Source organism: Athene noctua, chromosome 1 (assembly GCF_965140245.1).
Source record: "Athene noctua chromosome 1, bAthNoc1.hap1.1, whole genome shotgun sequence".
NCBI lineage: Eukaryota > Metazoa > Chordata > Aves > Strigiformes > Strigidae > Athene > Athene noctua.
The window spans coordinates 17,318,620-17,334,146 of NC_134037.1; the positions used below are offsets into that span (position 1 = coordinate 17,318,620).

Sequence of the window (15,527 nt, forward strand, 5' to 3'; positions counted from 1 at the left end):
TACAAGAAAGCTCACAATTGTAGACCCAAGCTTCTTTGGGAATGTAAAATTGCTCTGACATCTGGAGGAGCCACCCACAGAATCACAGAATCATCTAGGTTGGAAAGGATCTTGAAGATCATTGTCCTGGTTCAGCTAGGATAGCGTTAAGTTTCCCCAGCAGAGAGAGAGGGGGAAGGGATCTCCAGCCGGGTTATTCATACCATGCTGACATCAGGTCCAGGGGCGGGAAACTTTGATTTTACTTTCTCTTTGGATATTGCTGAGTGGGAAAAGTGGCCGAGGCTCTACCTCTACACCGACTCGTGGGCAGTGGCGAATACCCTGTGGAAATGGCTGCAGCAATGGAAACAGAGCAACTGGCAACGTAAGGGTAAAACCGTCTGGGCTGCTGAAGTATGGCAGGATATTGCAGCCCATGTGGAAAACCTCGTTGTGAAGGTGCGCCATGTGGATGCCCATGTACCCAAGAGTCGGGCCACTGATGAACATCGACACAACCAGCAGGCAGACCAAGCTGCTAAGATTAGAGTGGCTCAGGTGGACTTGGACTGGCAGCACAAAGGTGAACTGTTCATAGCTCGCTGGGCCCACGAGACCTCGGGCCACCAAGGTAGAGATGCAGCATACAGGTGGGCTCGAGATCGAGGGGTGGACCTTACTATTGACACCATTGCAGAGATCCACGGGTGTGAGACGTGTGCTGCAATCAAACATGCCAAGAGGGTGAAGCCCCAGCGAAATGGAGAGCAATAGCTAAGATATAGATATGGAGAGGCCTGGCAGATCGACTACATCACACTGCCACAGACCCGCCACAGGAAGCGCCACGTGCTCGCAATGGTGGAAGTAACCACTGGATGGCTGGAAACTTACCCAGCGCCCCACGCCACTGCCCGGAACACCATCCTGGGCCTTGAAACCCAAATCCTGTGGTGACACGGCACCCCACAGAGAATTGAGTCAGACAACGGGACCCACTTTTGAAACAACCTCATAAGTGCCTGGGCAGAAGAACGCGGCATCGAGTGGGTCTGCCATATCCCCTACCACGCACCAGCCTCTGGGATGATCGAGCGCTACAATGGACTGTTAAAAACCACACTGAAAGCACTGGGAGGTGGGACCTTCAAAGACTGGGACATGCATCTAGCAAAGGCCACCTGGCTAGTCAACACAAGAGGATCTGCTAGACGAGCTGGCCTGGCTCAGTCGAAACCTCCACGTGCTGTAGATGGGGATAAAGTCCCTGTGGTGCACATGAGGAATATATTGGGAAAAATGGTCTTATTGAAACTCCTCCAGTTGGCCTCAGCCCATGGCTCCAGCCTGTCCAGGTCTCTCTGCAGAGCCTCCCTGCCCTCGAGCAGATCAACACTCCCACCCAGCTGGGTGTCATCTGCAAACTGACTGAGGGTGCACTCGATCCCCTCGTCTAGATCATCAATAGAGATGTTAAACAGGAGTGGCCCCAAAACCGAGCCCTGGGGGACACCACTCGTGACCAGCCGCCAACCAGATTTAACTCCATTCACCACAACTCTTTGGGCCCGGCCATCCAGCCAGTTTTCTACCCAGCAAAGCGTGTGCCCGTCCAAGCCCCGAGCAGCCAGTTTTGCCAGGAGAATGCTGTGGGAAACGGTGTCAGAGGTCTTACTAAAGTCAAGGTAGACAACATCCACAGCCCTTCCCTCATCCAATAAGCAGGTCGCTCTGTCATAGGAGGAGATCAGGTTTGTCAGGCAGGACCTGCCTTTCATAAACCCATGCTGACTGGGCCTGAGCATCTGGTTGTCCCGCACATATTGGATGATGGTACCCAGGATGAGCTGCTCCATCAGCTTCCCGGGCACCAAAGTCAAGCTGACAGGCCTGTAATTTTCCGGATCATCCTTCCAACCCTTCTTATAGATGGGTGCCACATTGGCCAATTTCCAATCTGTTGGGACCTCCCCAGTCAGCCAGGACTGCTGGTAGATGATGGAAAGTGGCTTGGCGAGCACCCCAGCCAGCTCCTTCAGCACCCTCGGGTGTATCCCATCCGGTCCCATAGACTTGTGCGTGTCTGTGTGATGCAGTAGGTCACCAACTATCTCCTCTTGGATTGCGGGGGGGTCGTTCTCCCTGTCTCTGTCTTCTGGCTGAGGAGGATGGATTCCCTCAATACAACTAGACTTGTTATTAAAGACTGAGGCAAAGAAGGCATTAAGGACCTCAGCCTTCTCCTCATCGCTTGTCACCATGTTTCCTCCTGCATCTAGCAGGGAATGGAGGTCTCCTTTGTCTTTTGCTGCTCACATAGAAATCTTTCTTCTTGTCCTTGATTGCTAAAGCCAGATAATTTCCAGCTGAGCTTTAGCCCTCCTGATTTCCTCCCTGCATAGCCTCACAGCCTCTTTGTAATCACTGTGTGTGGCTAGCCCCTTCTTCCAAAGGCTGTAAACTCTCCTTTTCTCCAAGTTGCACCCAAAGCTCCTTGTTCAGCCAGAGTGGTCTTCTCTGTTGACAGCTTCTCTTACAGCACCTGGGGACCGCCTGCTCCTGAGCCATTAACACTTCTTGAAGAGTGCCCAGCCTTCCTGGACCCCTGTACCCTTCAGGATCGTCTCCCAAGGGATCCTGTCAAGCAGGTGCCCAAACAAGCCAAAGTCAGCCCTTTGGAAGTCCAGGATGTCAGTTCTGCTTAGCCCTCTCCTGGCCTCTCTAAGAATAGAGAACTCTATTATTTAGTGATGCTGTGCCCTAGTCGTCCTCCAACTGCCACATCACCCACCAGTCCTTCTCTGTTTACAAAGAGGAGATCCAGCAGGACACCTTATCTAGTTGGTTCTCTCACCAGCTGCATCAGGAAGTTGTCTCCCACACATTCCAGGAATCTCTGGGACTGGTCCCGCTCTGCTGAGTTTTATTTCCACAAGAACAAGGGCAAATGATCATGAGATTTCTCCTAAATGCCTATAGAATATTTCATCCACCTCTCTGTCCTGGGTGGGTGGCCTACAGTAGGCTCCTCCTACAACATCTGCCCTCTTGACCTTCCCTCTGATTCTAATGCAAAGACACTCCACCCAGTGAGGTAGAAGCAATCCAGCCAATTTCTGTGGGGCATCAAGAACAAATTTTTTGCCTCAGATGCTGGATTTGTTACTCAAAAACAAGAAGGGACTAGTAGGCAATGTACAGGTCAAGGACAACTTTGGCAGCAATGAGAACCTTGGCAGCAATGACTCCAGGACCTTAAGGTTCCAAAAGAAGTGAGGAAGGCAAATAGCAGAATAAAAGATTCTGGACTTCAGAAGAAAGGAAGAGGACTTGGTCAAGAAACCTGCCTAAGTGATGGAGCCTAAAAGAATGAGCTAATACTCAAAGACACCATGCTCATAGCACAAAACCAGTCTCTCTGGTGAGCTGAAATGTGAGCAGAATTGGCAGAGGAAGAGCTTGGCCAAATGAGCAACACTTGCCTGAACTCAGACATCAAAAGGGAGGGTTTGAAAGGAAGCTGGGATGAGCTAGCCAGTCAGTATGAAAACATGGGGGGATGGAGTTCAGAGACCAAAGCTCGGCTGGAGTTGAAATTGGCAAAGGATATGAACAATACCAGGAAAAGTGTCCGTAATTACTTTGGCAACAAAAGAAAGATGAAGGAAAATGTGGGCACACTATGACAAGGTAGGGGGCCTACCTAAGAACAGCATAGAAAAATCCAAGGTGCTCAGTGCCTTGTTTGCTTCAGTTTTTACTAGCAAGGTCTGCTCACAAGCCTCTGAGGTTCCCTGAGTCTAGTGGCACAGTCAGAGGGAGAGAAATACTAACCATGTTGGAGGAAGACAGAACTGGGGACTACAGAAGCAAACTGGACAAAGACTGCTTCATGGGACCCAGTGGGATGCATGTGAGGGAGCTGAAGGAGCTGGTCTTTATTACTGCAAGGCTGCTGACCATTTAAATTTTGGAAGGTTGTGTTTATCAGAGAAAATTTCCAGATGACTGGAAAAAGGCAAATCTGTTTTTTTTACAAGAAGGAGGATCCAGAGCACGATAGGCTGGTGAACCTAGCCTCAGTTCCCAGGAAAATTATGACGCAAATCTTCCATATTGGCCTCCTTCCCTTTTCAGGTGCATAAAAACCAAGATGGTGACTGGGAACAGCCAGTTTGGATTTACCAAGGGCACACTGACCCTGAATTGTCATGGTTACCTTCTCTGAGAGAGCTGGCTTGGATGAGGGAAGAGCAGTAGATGTCATTTACCTTGGCTTTAGCAAGGTCTTTGACATGATCTCATTTAGCATCCCTGTAGTGAAAGTGGGGAGATACAGGCTGGATGGGAACACTACAGGGTTGGTGGAAAACTGAGCAGCTGGGCTCAGAGAATACTGGTTAGCAGGCTGATATCCAGTGGGTCACCAAATTGTGGGTGTTTTTTCTCAGAGGCTGATACTGGGGCCAATAAGTTTTGCATTAACAACCTGGCTGAGGGGTGGAGTGTGTTCTCAGCGGGTCTGCAGACAATACCATGTTGTGGGCAGCCTTCAACATACTTGGCAGTTGAACTGCCACTTGGAGGGATCTTGGCAGTCTGAAAAGATGGACTGGAAGAAAACTGGTGAAGTTTAATAAAAATTAAAGCCTGCTGCCTGTGACAGACTAACCCCATGCATTAATGAAGGCTAGGGGCCAACAGGACCAAGAGCTATTTTGAGGAAAAGGACATGGGAGTCCTAAGGGACAAGTTGAATGTGAATCAGTATTGTGGTCTGCCAACAAAGATGGACAACTTCAGCCTGAGCTGTGTTAGCAAGAGCATAGCCTGCAAGTACACGGAAGTGATCCTCTCTGTTTGGCACTTGTGACATCACACCTGGGGTACTCATGAACACTGGAACAGGAGCCCACAGAGGCTCTGGAATCTCCATGTCTGTCGATTTTCACAATGTGGCAGGATGAGGTCCTGAATAACCTGTTGTAACATAAACGTTGGCTTTGCTTTGAGAAGGGGATTGGCCTAGAGGCCTCAAGAGGTCCCTTCTGGCCAACATAACTGTGATTTCATGTACTTTAGTCCTTGTGCAAGCTGCATATTTGAGGTCCCGTTCTGCTGCTGGAGGCATCAAGGTGAAAACAAGGTAAAAATGATCAACACTTAAAAAAACAATGACTGTGTTTCTAGCTACTGTTTGTATTTGGTCATATTTGCTGAACACTTTTGTAGTGCCCATTACTATTGACTTGAGTAGTAAGACCAATGCAGAGTTGCCATGAAAGCTTGCCATGAGGAAGGTTATGTCTCAGCTGAGAGACTCCTCAGTGGCAGAATGACAGTGTTTCAACTTTGATTTGAAGAACCTCCTCTTACTAAAGAAGTCCAGTGGATCCCTGTGTACTTCATGTTTGAGGTTATGTTTTACAAGTATGCATGACAGAACTGTAAAAGAAACATAGGAGGTTGCATGTAGTTCATTGGGTTTGTATACAGTGTGTTATATATATTTGTGGCAAACTGAAAACATGTCTGTGTTTATATAAGGTTTACTTGATGTTAGGCAGAAAAGAAACATCACAAATTGAATGAAAGTATTGTAAGCAGAAAAAAACCCAAACCTGTTGATTCAGGGTTTGCTCTGTGAAATGATTCATTCAGTTAACTGAAGGCCTGAAGGCCATTCTGGATAGTGGCATGTTATCTAAAATAATATGGTTAGCTAAAAAGTAGTACTGAAAGAGCCTAGAATACCAAACACAGACTTAAAAACCTAACCCCAAACCTAACAAAGCCAAAGAACTGGGAGGAGCAAAAGAGAAGGAAAATATATTATTTAGTTTGTACTAGGACTTCTTACATTTATTTTTATATTAAATTTGGAATTGTCCCTTTTATGTAGAAAATCTACATTGAGCTTGTAGCGCAGAGAGAGCTGTAGCTGTAGCATTTGGATCTGGAACTGGTGCTGTTCTACATCCATACTTACATCTGAATTACTCAAATAAGAGGCTTCAGTAAGAGTTGAGAGGATGAGTACATTATGGCAGCCCTTACTGAGGTCCTGCTGTGTGATGCCTGCTGCATGCTTTCTAGAGGTCTTCGGATTCTCCCAGAGCATGCAAATAGATCTGCAAGCACTGAGGAGCAGCTACAGTGTAATCATGCTTGTTCCAGCAAGGAGGATAGTTGGCTTACCAGATCTGAATCACCTCTGTGTGCTGGTTTCATCCCATGGCTTTTATGTTTTTCAGTGAAAAGCAGTTGAGTAGCCCTATGGTAATATGGTGCTAGCAATGTGTCAGCAATGTGTTAAGCTTTGCTATAGAAGAGTTGATATAAACATTGCATTTGCAGTCCATTCGGCTTTTAAGAGACATAATCGTATAACTGCTAATAAGCATTGTAATAGTTGCACATGGTTCTACACTACATCATTGGTTTGGCTTGTTTCTCAGCAATACCTGTAGCTGAAATGAGTTACTGGATGAATATATTTGTTAATTCACAGATTATATAAAATATATCCTGTGAAGATCATTGGTCATTAGTAAATGGGAAAAATAGCCAGAGTTTGATGTGATCTGGTTAAAGTCATAGAGTGAAACCAAATCATGTAATTTTTATAGCTATTGTGCCTGTATACTTGCAGATTACTTCTTAATGTGATTTATCAATCAGTATATGGCAACTGAGAGTTTCCTCTGGGCATTCCCCAGGTTAAGAGACCTTTTCAGTGGTTTTGCTCCATCAACCTGGCATAAAGGTCTTGTGCTGAGATGAGGCTGTAAACCCAGATACTTGGAAATTCTGGTTTTAAGTACTGGTAGTTTTGTGGATACATACAGCGTCTGAGAGAGGCCTTGAGAAGTTACAAGCTGAAGTCAGTCTATGGCATCTGTGCCCGCTGATGGAAGAGGGCTGTGGGCAGGGCTGTGACTGACAGAACTGTGCAAGTGCCTCTTCAGCCTTTGGCAGAACTTCTGAGTTTCATGAAGAACCATCTGTGTTTCAAGGAATTCATCCAAGAAGACATGAAGTTTTCTGAAGAGGGCAAAGCATACCTGACATGGTTTCAGAGTAGCGAGTACAGTTTTTAAGAGAGACATCCTGCTTTAGGAAAGGTTTACTGCTTTCTATTTGGGAAGGATTTAGGAAAAGCAGCTTGAGGCCCTTACATATTATTGTTGATTTCTAAAACCAACAAACCAAAAAATGCCCCACTTCAGAACGCTATCATCTGATTTAAGATGAACTTCAATTCAGAAATTTTGTTCTATAGAGTGTTCTTTACAGAAACTAAACATGTGAATGTGTATAACATAATACATACGAACATGGTGCTGGACTGGCCGTATTGTCTCTCTAATGTTCATACATTATCCTCTCCCTTCCCTATTCTTACTGTTTATGCCATAACTTCACAGCATGGTTCCTTCTTTGTAGAAAAATGCATTTAGTTATTTTGTTTACTTTAGAGTAATTTAAAGGTCAAAAAATAGTTTTAAATATAGTTTCTAAGAAACACAATTGGATTTACATTCATCACTGTAAACCAGACTTTACAGTTAACTTGCCATCTGGGAACTATATACAGAGACTATTCTAAAAGTATGAGAAATACAGATTAATATGAATTTACATGTGTTTTGTTAAAAAAAGTATTTTCCACACTTTTTTTTTAATAAGCAGAACTCAGAACACACAAAAGTTGGAGTGAGCACCCGTGCACCAAATTACAATTAACAGTAACAATCCTCAAAAGCCTACCAGAGAGCACAGTGTACTAACCAAAGAATTAAATTAATAGCTGCCCACTTGTGCTGTTTAACTGATAGAAATACAGAAAATGGAATTGTCTAAACATCTATAATCTCTTGTTTGAGTCTGGCAGCAATAGGAAAAAAGCTTATAAAACTGAAGCTCAAGTGATACATAATAAGTCTTTATGAGAAGCTTACAACGCAGTTTAATATCTACACAATCTCTTTAATAAATTAAATTTCCACTTGATTATTTACAGATTTCAGTGGAGTTACCATTTCATCAATCTTTTCAAGAGACTCTGCTCATATAAATAACTATTAGTTGGCAAAGTTCATTATGGTAAAAGAAAAATGATTGTTAAACATGGGATAAAAATGGTGTCTAGAGGAAATCTGTTTGCTGCCTTCTACTCACAGATGCTAAGGCAGTTTTGATTAGGACCTTGGATACTCCCAAAGGGTCTTTTCCAGATGTTGCTGTACATGGTAGTGACACCCAAACTAACTTCGTTGTGTACCAGAGGAGGGATAACTGCAGCAGCATAAAATAATTTGTATCTCTAAATAAGGTGTAATAATTGAACAAAGCAAGGTGTCCAGCTCTACACAATGTTCCCATATCACATGGATTATTAGATATGTTCTGCATTGGAAACTTTTGTTCTCTAAACAGTCACTTTTCCCTTAAAGATGTTAAGTACTTAAGAGTTACTACTGATTTCAACAGGGAATAGGAATGAATTGGAGTTTTGGGGGGGATAAGGGCTATTCCTAACCAGTTGTTGCCCACCAGTATTTTAGAGTTATTTCAGTTAGCTTAATCTGAAAGTCAAGGCATTAACTTAATTCCACATCAGAACAGACAGTACAGTTGTGGGTTGCTGTGATCTCACAACAAGGCACAGAGATGCATTTTCCAAGGTTGCACGCTTCAATGATTAAGCCAAAAATCCTTGCATATTTTGTCTCCAGGTATACCTACAGTATTTCCTGTTGTGATCTATTGGACTGAAGTGATCTGTGCAAAGTACAGCAGAGTAGAAGGGTCTTACTGTACTGTATACATGTAATCACTGCAAATACCTGCTGCAGGAGCTGCCTGGCATCTCAACAGATGCTTTATCTGATTAAGGGCACAATCAGATCTACACTTCATTAATAAAAGCTTCCTGAAATTGTTGAAAGAAAATTAGTTATTGCCATTCATACACATGACATAATGACATGAATGTGCTCTTTGAGATGTGTTCTTACGTGGCTGTCAGGAGAGCACTAGTTAAGCCTCTCAAATGTGTGAAGAGGCATGTCTAGACTTAGTGAAAAGCATTTTCTATATGAGTAATTAGAATAATTAGAAATGTATTTTCTATCAAAAAGGTGATAAATCTGTATTTTAGAGGTGCAATCTTTTTAAACCTGGTGTAATTGAAATAGGATTTTTTTTAAATTCTCTTTGAATGTGTTTGAAAAATGTTTGCAAAGTGTGTTCTGATCCCAGCAACTCTGGTGTAGATCAGAGAATTGATAAAAAGCTCTTCAGGTGATCATCCAATTTATACACTAAAAGATAAACCCTATTAAATATGTCATTCTTGATGGATGCGTGTGTTTAACATTCAAAGGTGGAGATTCCTCAGAGAATCTATTCCAGTGGTGTATTAGCCATACCACTAGCTTCCCAAAGAATTAACATGATTCTTCCCTGATATAATTTAAGCCTGTTATTTTTACTATTGTCTGCCACTCACATGAAGTGCAGATGATTCATTTTCTCATTCCAGAGCTATACATGTATCTAAAGACTGCAATCCCCTTCCCAGACTTCTTTTTCTTCTTCAGGTTAAACTTTAATAGTCTTTTCAATCTTTCCTTATAAGCCATATCTTCCTGTACTCCAGTCACCATCATTGCTTCTCTAGACTCTGCTTAGTGGCCCACATCTTCAGTGTGAGACATGGAAGGTCTTGTCCAAAACTGGGAGAAGTGCTTCAGCTGAAACAATGCCAGTGCTAAGTGAAGTGGAAGGATTAAATAGTTCACTGCTTAGACCATCCTCTTTCCCATACCCTTCAGTTTGCGGGAATTCTCTGGGAGAGGGATTCTCTGGACACAGCAAAGAGAGTCAGGAATCTGAAATTATTTAATGTCCCTTGAAATTAAAAAAGAATTGTGTAACACTGCCTTCCTATAACTTAGTGTCCTTTTCAGTGGATTACTTAATGTGGAGCGAGTGCCATCTGGAGGTTAGGAAACATGGAGCTCTGTATGTTTTCTTGCTAAAAAAAAAAAATCCCCATGCTTTATAAATGAAATGTTCTTACATGAATAGGAGCTTGAGCCTGACAGACATTGGACATCTGCCACTTAGTATAGTTTGTGACCCATAGCAAGAGTTGACGCTGCTCAGGATGTCCCAGAGTAGAGCATGCAAGTGTAATGACTTTCAGTACTATGCAGTCACCAGTAAATACGTAACCTGTGAGTGGCCTGTGCAGTTTTTGGAAGAACCTCTGGACAACATAGGGACAAGGAAAGGCTTGATCTGCTCTCTCCTCTCCCTGTTTCAGATGTCTGATGACAAACTAGTTCCTGGTGCAGTTTTCTGCTCACAGGAGAGAGCAGAAAGCATTTTAGCTGAACAGTATGTCTTTCTTAAAGAGTAGGTACCCATTTTGTATGTCTGAACACAGTTGTCTGTCACAGTTTATGTCTGCACAGAGTAGAATCAGTCCTCCTCACTTGGGCTGATTGCATGATGTGGTCTTCCTTCTTTAGGTAGCTTAGCTGTCATCTTGGAAGCCTTAATCCTCCAGTTCTTGCTGTGTCAAGGAAGCCAGGAGGTGAACTGCCTCGTGCCATGGCTTCAGTGAGTGGGATTTGGCTCTTCTTGCTACAGTGTCTTTGGTTTGATTTTTTTTCCACAGACCACTTGGATGTTGACGGTGATCACACCGTTCCATACCACCTCTTGTGCTTTTGAACTGCCTACTGCTGCTGAAGTCTAATCATAAATAGTCATAGTTGCAAAGCATAAGTATACACTCATCCACCTTAGTCTGGTGAGAGACTGCAGCCTGGTGTATCAAGGCAATGATAATGGCTTCTCTGCTGATGTCCACCTAGGACTGAGCATGATCCTACAGAAGCTACATACAGTTCAAAAGTCAGATACTGTATGTACACTCTCCATGCTTTGCTGATTACTGCTTTTTCCCTACAGAGTGACAGGTCATAAAGTTTGCACCTATGTAATGAAGATGCAGTAGTGAACAGGGTTTTGGTATTTTGTTGATTTAGCTTGATGATGGTTTCCCTGGGCAACTGCTGGTTTTAGGAACTATGAACCTGTTAAATTCAAGGTTGATGATCCTAAGAGTGTAAGACAGGTTGCTGAGCCAACACACCCTCAGAGCAAGAAGTGAAAGCCTGCTGTGTTGTCAGTAAGTTTCCATCAGCTAAACCAGAAAAAAATAAAAAAAAAAGAAAAAAAAGAAAAAAAAGAGAAGGGAATTTGAGAACAGGAAATCTAAAGAAACAAAAACGAAAACTAATGTGAAAAAAATTTGCTCTGCCCTCCCTCAGCGGGGAGGGATGAAAAAAGCACAGGACATGTCTCACATGCTTTAAATTTTATTCTTTAGAGCAAGCTTAAACATGCAGATGACAGAGGCTGATGAATCCTTGACTAACTACAAAAAATGCAGCAAGCTTCTGCATTTTATTGCGCTGACTTTCAGAACTGAAAGTATGTTGTTTATGTTGGGACTTACTTGAGTGGGTCTCCATTAATTGTTTATTTCAGGAGATAAAAATTCAGGAAGAAATTGCCTTTGGGCTGTAATCTTAATCTTTCTGATGTTAATGGCAACCTTACTGTAGACTTGTGTGGAAAGATGGATGAGATCTGTAGTCCTAACTCTCTGTATATGGCCCGGTCACGCCAAATATGAAGAGGATTATCTTCTACGGCATTGTTGGACACGCTTTTGAAAGAAAATCTATGCTAGGCAGTAGTATTGATCTCTCTGAGTAAAAGACTGAGGAATTTTCTTACATGCTGTGGAGTCTTTTGGCTAGAACCATTCAACTTGCTTTGTTACTGTTATATTTTTATGGAAGCACTAGGAAGGCTGAAGCTCACCCTCGAGTTTCCTCTTTCGTGCTCCACTGCTGAAGAAGTAATCCATGTTTACCAGAGCCCTGCCAAGTTCAGTATTCATTCGACTGCCAATAGTCTGGTTGGTGGAGTTGGGAACTTCACTTGAGAACACAGGCATATAGTTTGGCAGTGGCTTCTGCTCCTTTTTCTTACCCTGGATGAAACAAAGACCATTACTAAGTTTTCAGAATTGCATCCATTGCTTGTTACAAAAATAAAAGCTACCAAGATTATTATAATATCAGCACTTGTGCTTTTGAAATTAGAATTTGAATATATTTTAAAACGTCGTACTGAATGTACATAAAAGTGTTGAAGAAATAAAATTATTATTTTTTCCTTTTGCCTTACATGGGAATAGGACAACAAGGGAAATTAATAATTTTCAGATGTGTTGCATAAAATGTCAGCTGGGACAGAAGTTAGCCAGCTCTAGAATGGTCGTGATGTGGAAGGTTTTTAGTTTCATTTTTAGTAAGTGGCTTGGATTTCAGCATGATGACATTATCTTACAGATTTTCTCCAAGGAAGTTGGCTCTTCTAGCACCTGTCTTTCTATGGAGTTGTTAATACTGAAACAGATTGAACCTGCTGTATTTCTTTGTGGCATAGGTAGCAGATGAAAGGCACTTCAGTTCTCTTTTATTTTTCCGAAAGATTTTAGTCTTAAAGCATTTATTGCTTATGCCTAAGTATGCTTCAGTTTGAAATATTAGCCTTGCTCAGGTTGACAAAAACTAAAAAGAGCCTGGATTACAGTTGAATGTTTGTTCAAAACTTACCATTTGGTCATAGTCCTTTAGGAAACTCCAGTTCTGGTGCCTTAGAATAGAAGCAAAAAATGCACTGTAAAATTTTCTGTCTTTAAATAAAATAGTTACTGCTGGTCATATTTGAATGCCTATTTAACTGCTCAATTTGATCTTACACCTGCAAACTCCTTGTCCTGAAATCTGTCTTTTCTGTGATGACGCCCAAGATTTTCTTTATTCCCATATAGAGCCTATACTACATGAGGAGTAGTGGGGTATTTTTGCTAAAGGAGGATGAGGATAGCATGTCCACAGTGTATTCCTTGTGCAAATGCAGATAAATTAGCAAAATCCTGAGTCACTCTAGCAAACTTTTGTCCCATACCTTGAGTGCAACACTGCTTCTTATTTTTTAAATGACTGATACTCTGCTAGCAGAAGTCCCTGGTAGGAATACTCAGAGCTGTAGTTGCTGCAGGCAAACACCTATGGGAGTATTTTGTGCAGGTAGGCAGCTGTCCTAGGAGCAAACTGAGTTAGAAGACCTGAGTTTTGCTCTTCAGCTCTGTTCTGTACCTGGTATGGGACTACAGGGCAAGTCCTTTGATTTTCTGTCCTTTGTTTTCTCTGGACTGAAATGGAGAAAACAAAAGTTGACCTGCTATTGTAAAAGTACTGTGAGGTCAAGAGAGGAAACATTTATCTACAACTGTATTTGCAGTGGGGCTCAAGGGACACCTGGGTAGACTCTGAGCTGGTTACCTGTGTCTGTAGAGTGCTGCCTCTAACCTCATCGATCTAGTGCTGAAGTTGTACATCCTTCCAAGTTGAGCTCATCAGTACAGCACAGCCATGTACCACATGGAGTTAGGAGCACTGGATTTCTGTGCTGCTTTCCTCCAATAAGTGCAAATATGCCCCAAGTTCAAATAAAAGCTAATTTATGATTGTTGTGTTTATCACTAGTTGTCTTAGTGTACCAACACAGCATAGAGGTCTTAAAATTTTTTATCTTGCTATGCCAACCACTATTTGAACATACCAGATTTGAGTGTTACTGGATGGTGCTAATTACCGAGAAATGCTTGGGTCTCAGACATTTACCTACATCCACTTCAGGTCAGAGCACCAACATGTAGCAGCCTTTCCCCATCATTGTGTTTGGATGGGAATGTGGAGTTGAAGGACAGTTCTCTGCAAGCTGTACAGATGTAATCTGATGAATCCATCTTTAGGCATCTGTCCTTCACATGTCTGTCTCACCCTTTTACAAGAGTTTCTGTCTTTGTAGCTAAGACTAGAGAGCAGGACATGCATCAGTTGTGTGATGTGTTATCTTACTTTCCCATGAAGGTGAGTTTGCACCAATATCCATGACTGTGAACCCCAGGAGGCAGGCAGAGACACAGAGTCCCTCCTGCTGCTTTAAGAAGAGAATGGGTATGGAACATACTGGGCCTGTTTGAGAAGAGTCTGAGTCCACAACTGGGAGAGAGTAACATTGCCACCATGGCCCTGGCTTTGCATGAGTCAGAGTCCTGGCGTCAGCCTTTCCTTCAGGTAAAAGGAGCCAGACAAGACTGCAGATGTGTCTCTGGGGAAATCAGAGCTATGATTTGTATGTCCTCCAGAGGGATAAGGAGGACAGGGCTTTTCAGATGTTTTTTTCTCCCATTCTAAAAAATCCTGGGAGTGATGTTCTCCCTTTCCTTTAGCTTAGCTAGTACACAGTTGGAACTGGATCTGATTTTACTTTTACCAAGTGTCTTCTAATAGGCATGCTCATGCTGTGTACTGAAGTATGAATATAAACACTTCTTCAAGATATGTGACAGAAACAGAGAGGATCTTAATGTCAGGTTCCTTCAGGTCACTGGTGCATACACAGTCAAAACTTAGGTTTTATATATGCAGTTCAGGCTGCTGAAACATTCTAACAATGGGGCATGTTCAGCAGATTTACAGATCGGGAATACAAAACCATATTTTGGCAGAACACTCTGTTCAGCTTCCATTTCAGTCATTTCCAAGAGTCGGAGAAGAGGTGATAGTATCAGTGTGTCTGCAATAAATTATAAAGGTTGGCACATTTATATCTGAGTTGTAGAAGTCTCTATAAAGCTAAAAGATACTTAGCATGCAGTTCTTTGCATCTCTTTTCAGCATTCCAGGAGATATTAACATAGATTTTGTCCAGTGAAGGAAAACAGAGATAATATAATCTCAGAAAGAAAAGTGTTAACTTCTGATGCAAAGTCCCCACCAAAGAAGATTTCTTTTGATAGTGTAGGCTTTGGGTCAAGCCCTAAGACTTTCAGGGAGCATCAGTACTATTGTCAAGATGAGGAGAAGAGGAATGAACTGCAGCAAGTGACTTACCAGATTTTCCTTCCCCTCTGTTCAGCCTCCACAGACTCTCTCCAGATCTTATCCTGTTGTACCTGGTCCTGCTGCAGTGCTGCCTGCTCATCTGCCCAGGCCTGAGTAGCCAGTTGTGCAAAGACAGATCTCGGTCTGGTGCTGCCAAGAGACACAGATGTAGCTGAGGCTGGTTGCCCCAGAGGTGTGGTTGCTGGTTGCCAAGACCTAACCAAGGTATTTCTCCTGAATCCAGAACTCTTTCGCAACTTGTCCATTTTGAGAGTTACTGTATCCCCAGTATTGTTAGTTATATCGTGACTGTTAGGAAAGTTAAACCTGCTGTTGTTTGCACTTTCAAAGTTCCTTCTCTCCTAATGTATTTTTTTAGCTGCTGATTTGGAGTGCTTTGAGAAAACAGACATGCAGGGCAGCACTGACAGGCAGTGCTCAGCACTCGTTTACTTCCCTCTTATTTAACACTCATTTCCTACTGCTTTATGTTGCTTC

At 42.8% G+C, this 15,527-nt stretch overlaps 1 protein-coding gene across 1 annotated transcript; it reads right to left on the minus strand.

The window, feature by feature from the left end:
* Positions 1 to 11,869: 11,869 nt before the first annotated feature.
* CIMIP5 (ciliary microtubule inner protein 5) lies at positions 11,870 to 15,301 on the minus strand. Its single transcript, XM_074922109.1, has 3 exons — positions 15,039 to 15,301; positions 12,690 to 12,729; positions 11,870 to 12,061 (listed from the first exon to the last, which is right to left on the minus strand). The coding sequence occupies exons 1-3, from the start codon at positions 15,293 to 15,295 to the stop codon at positions 11,870 to 11,872; spliced, it is 489 nt and encodes a 162-aa protein (XP_074778210.1). The 5' UTR covers positions 15,296 to 15,301.
* Between the last annotated feature and the right edge of the window lie 226 nt (positions 15,302 to 15,527).

Bases quoted from the DNA above. Each gene is read 5' to 3' on its own strand.
- CIMIP5 (XM_074922109.1), bottom strand. From the start codon at position 15,295: ATGGACAAGTTGCGAAAGAGTTCTGGATTCAGGAGAAATACCTTGGTT. The intron at 12,730-15,038 runs GTAAGTCACTTG...TTCTATTCTAAG, and splicing joins CAGAGGGGAAGGAAAATCTG to GCACCAGAACTGGAGTTTCC. The intron at 12,062-12,689 runs GTAAGTTTTGAA...TGTTTCATCCAG, and splicing joins TAAAGGACTATGACCAAATG to GGTAAGAAAAAGGAGCAGAA.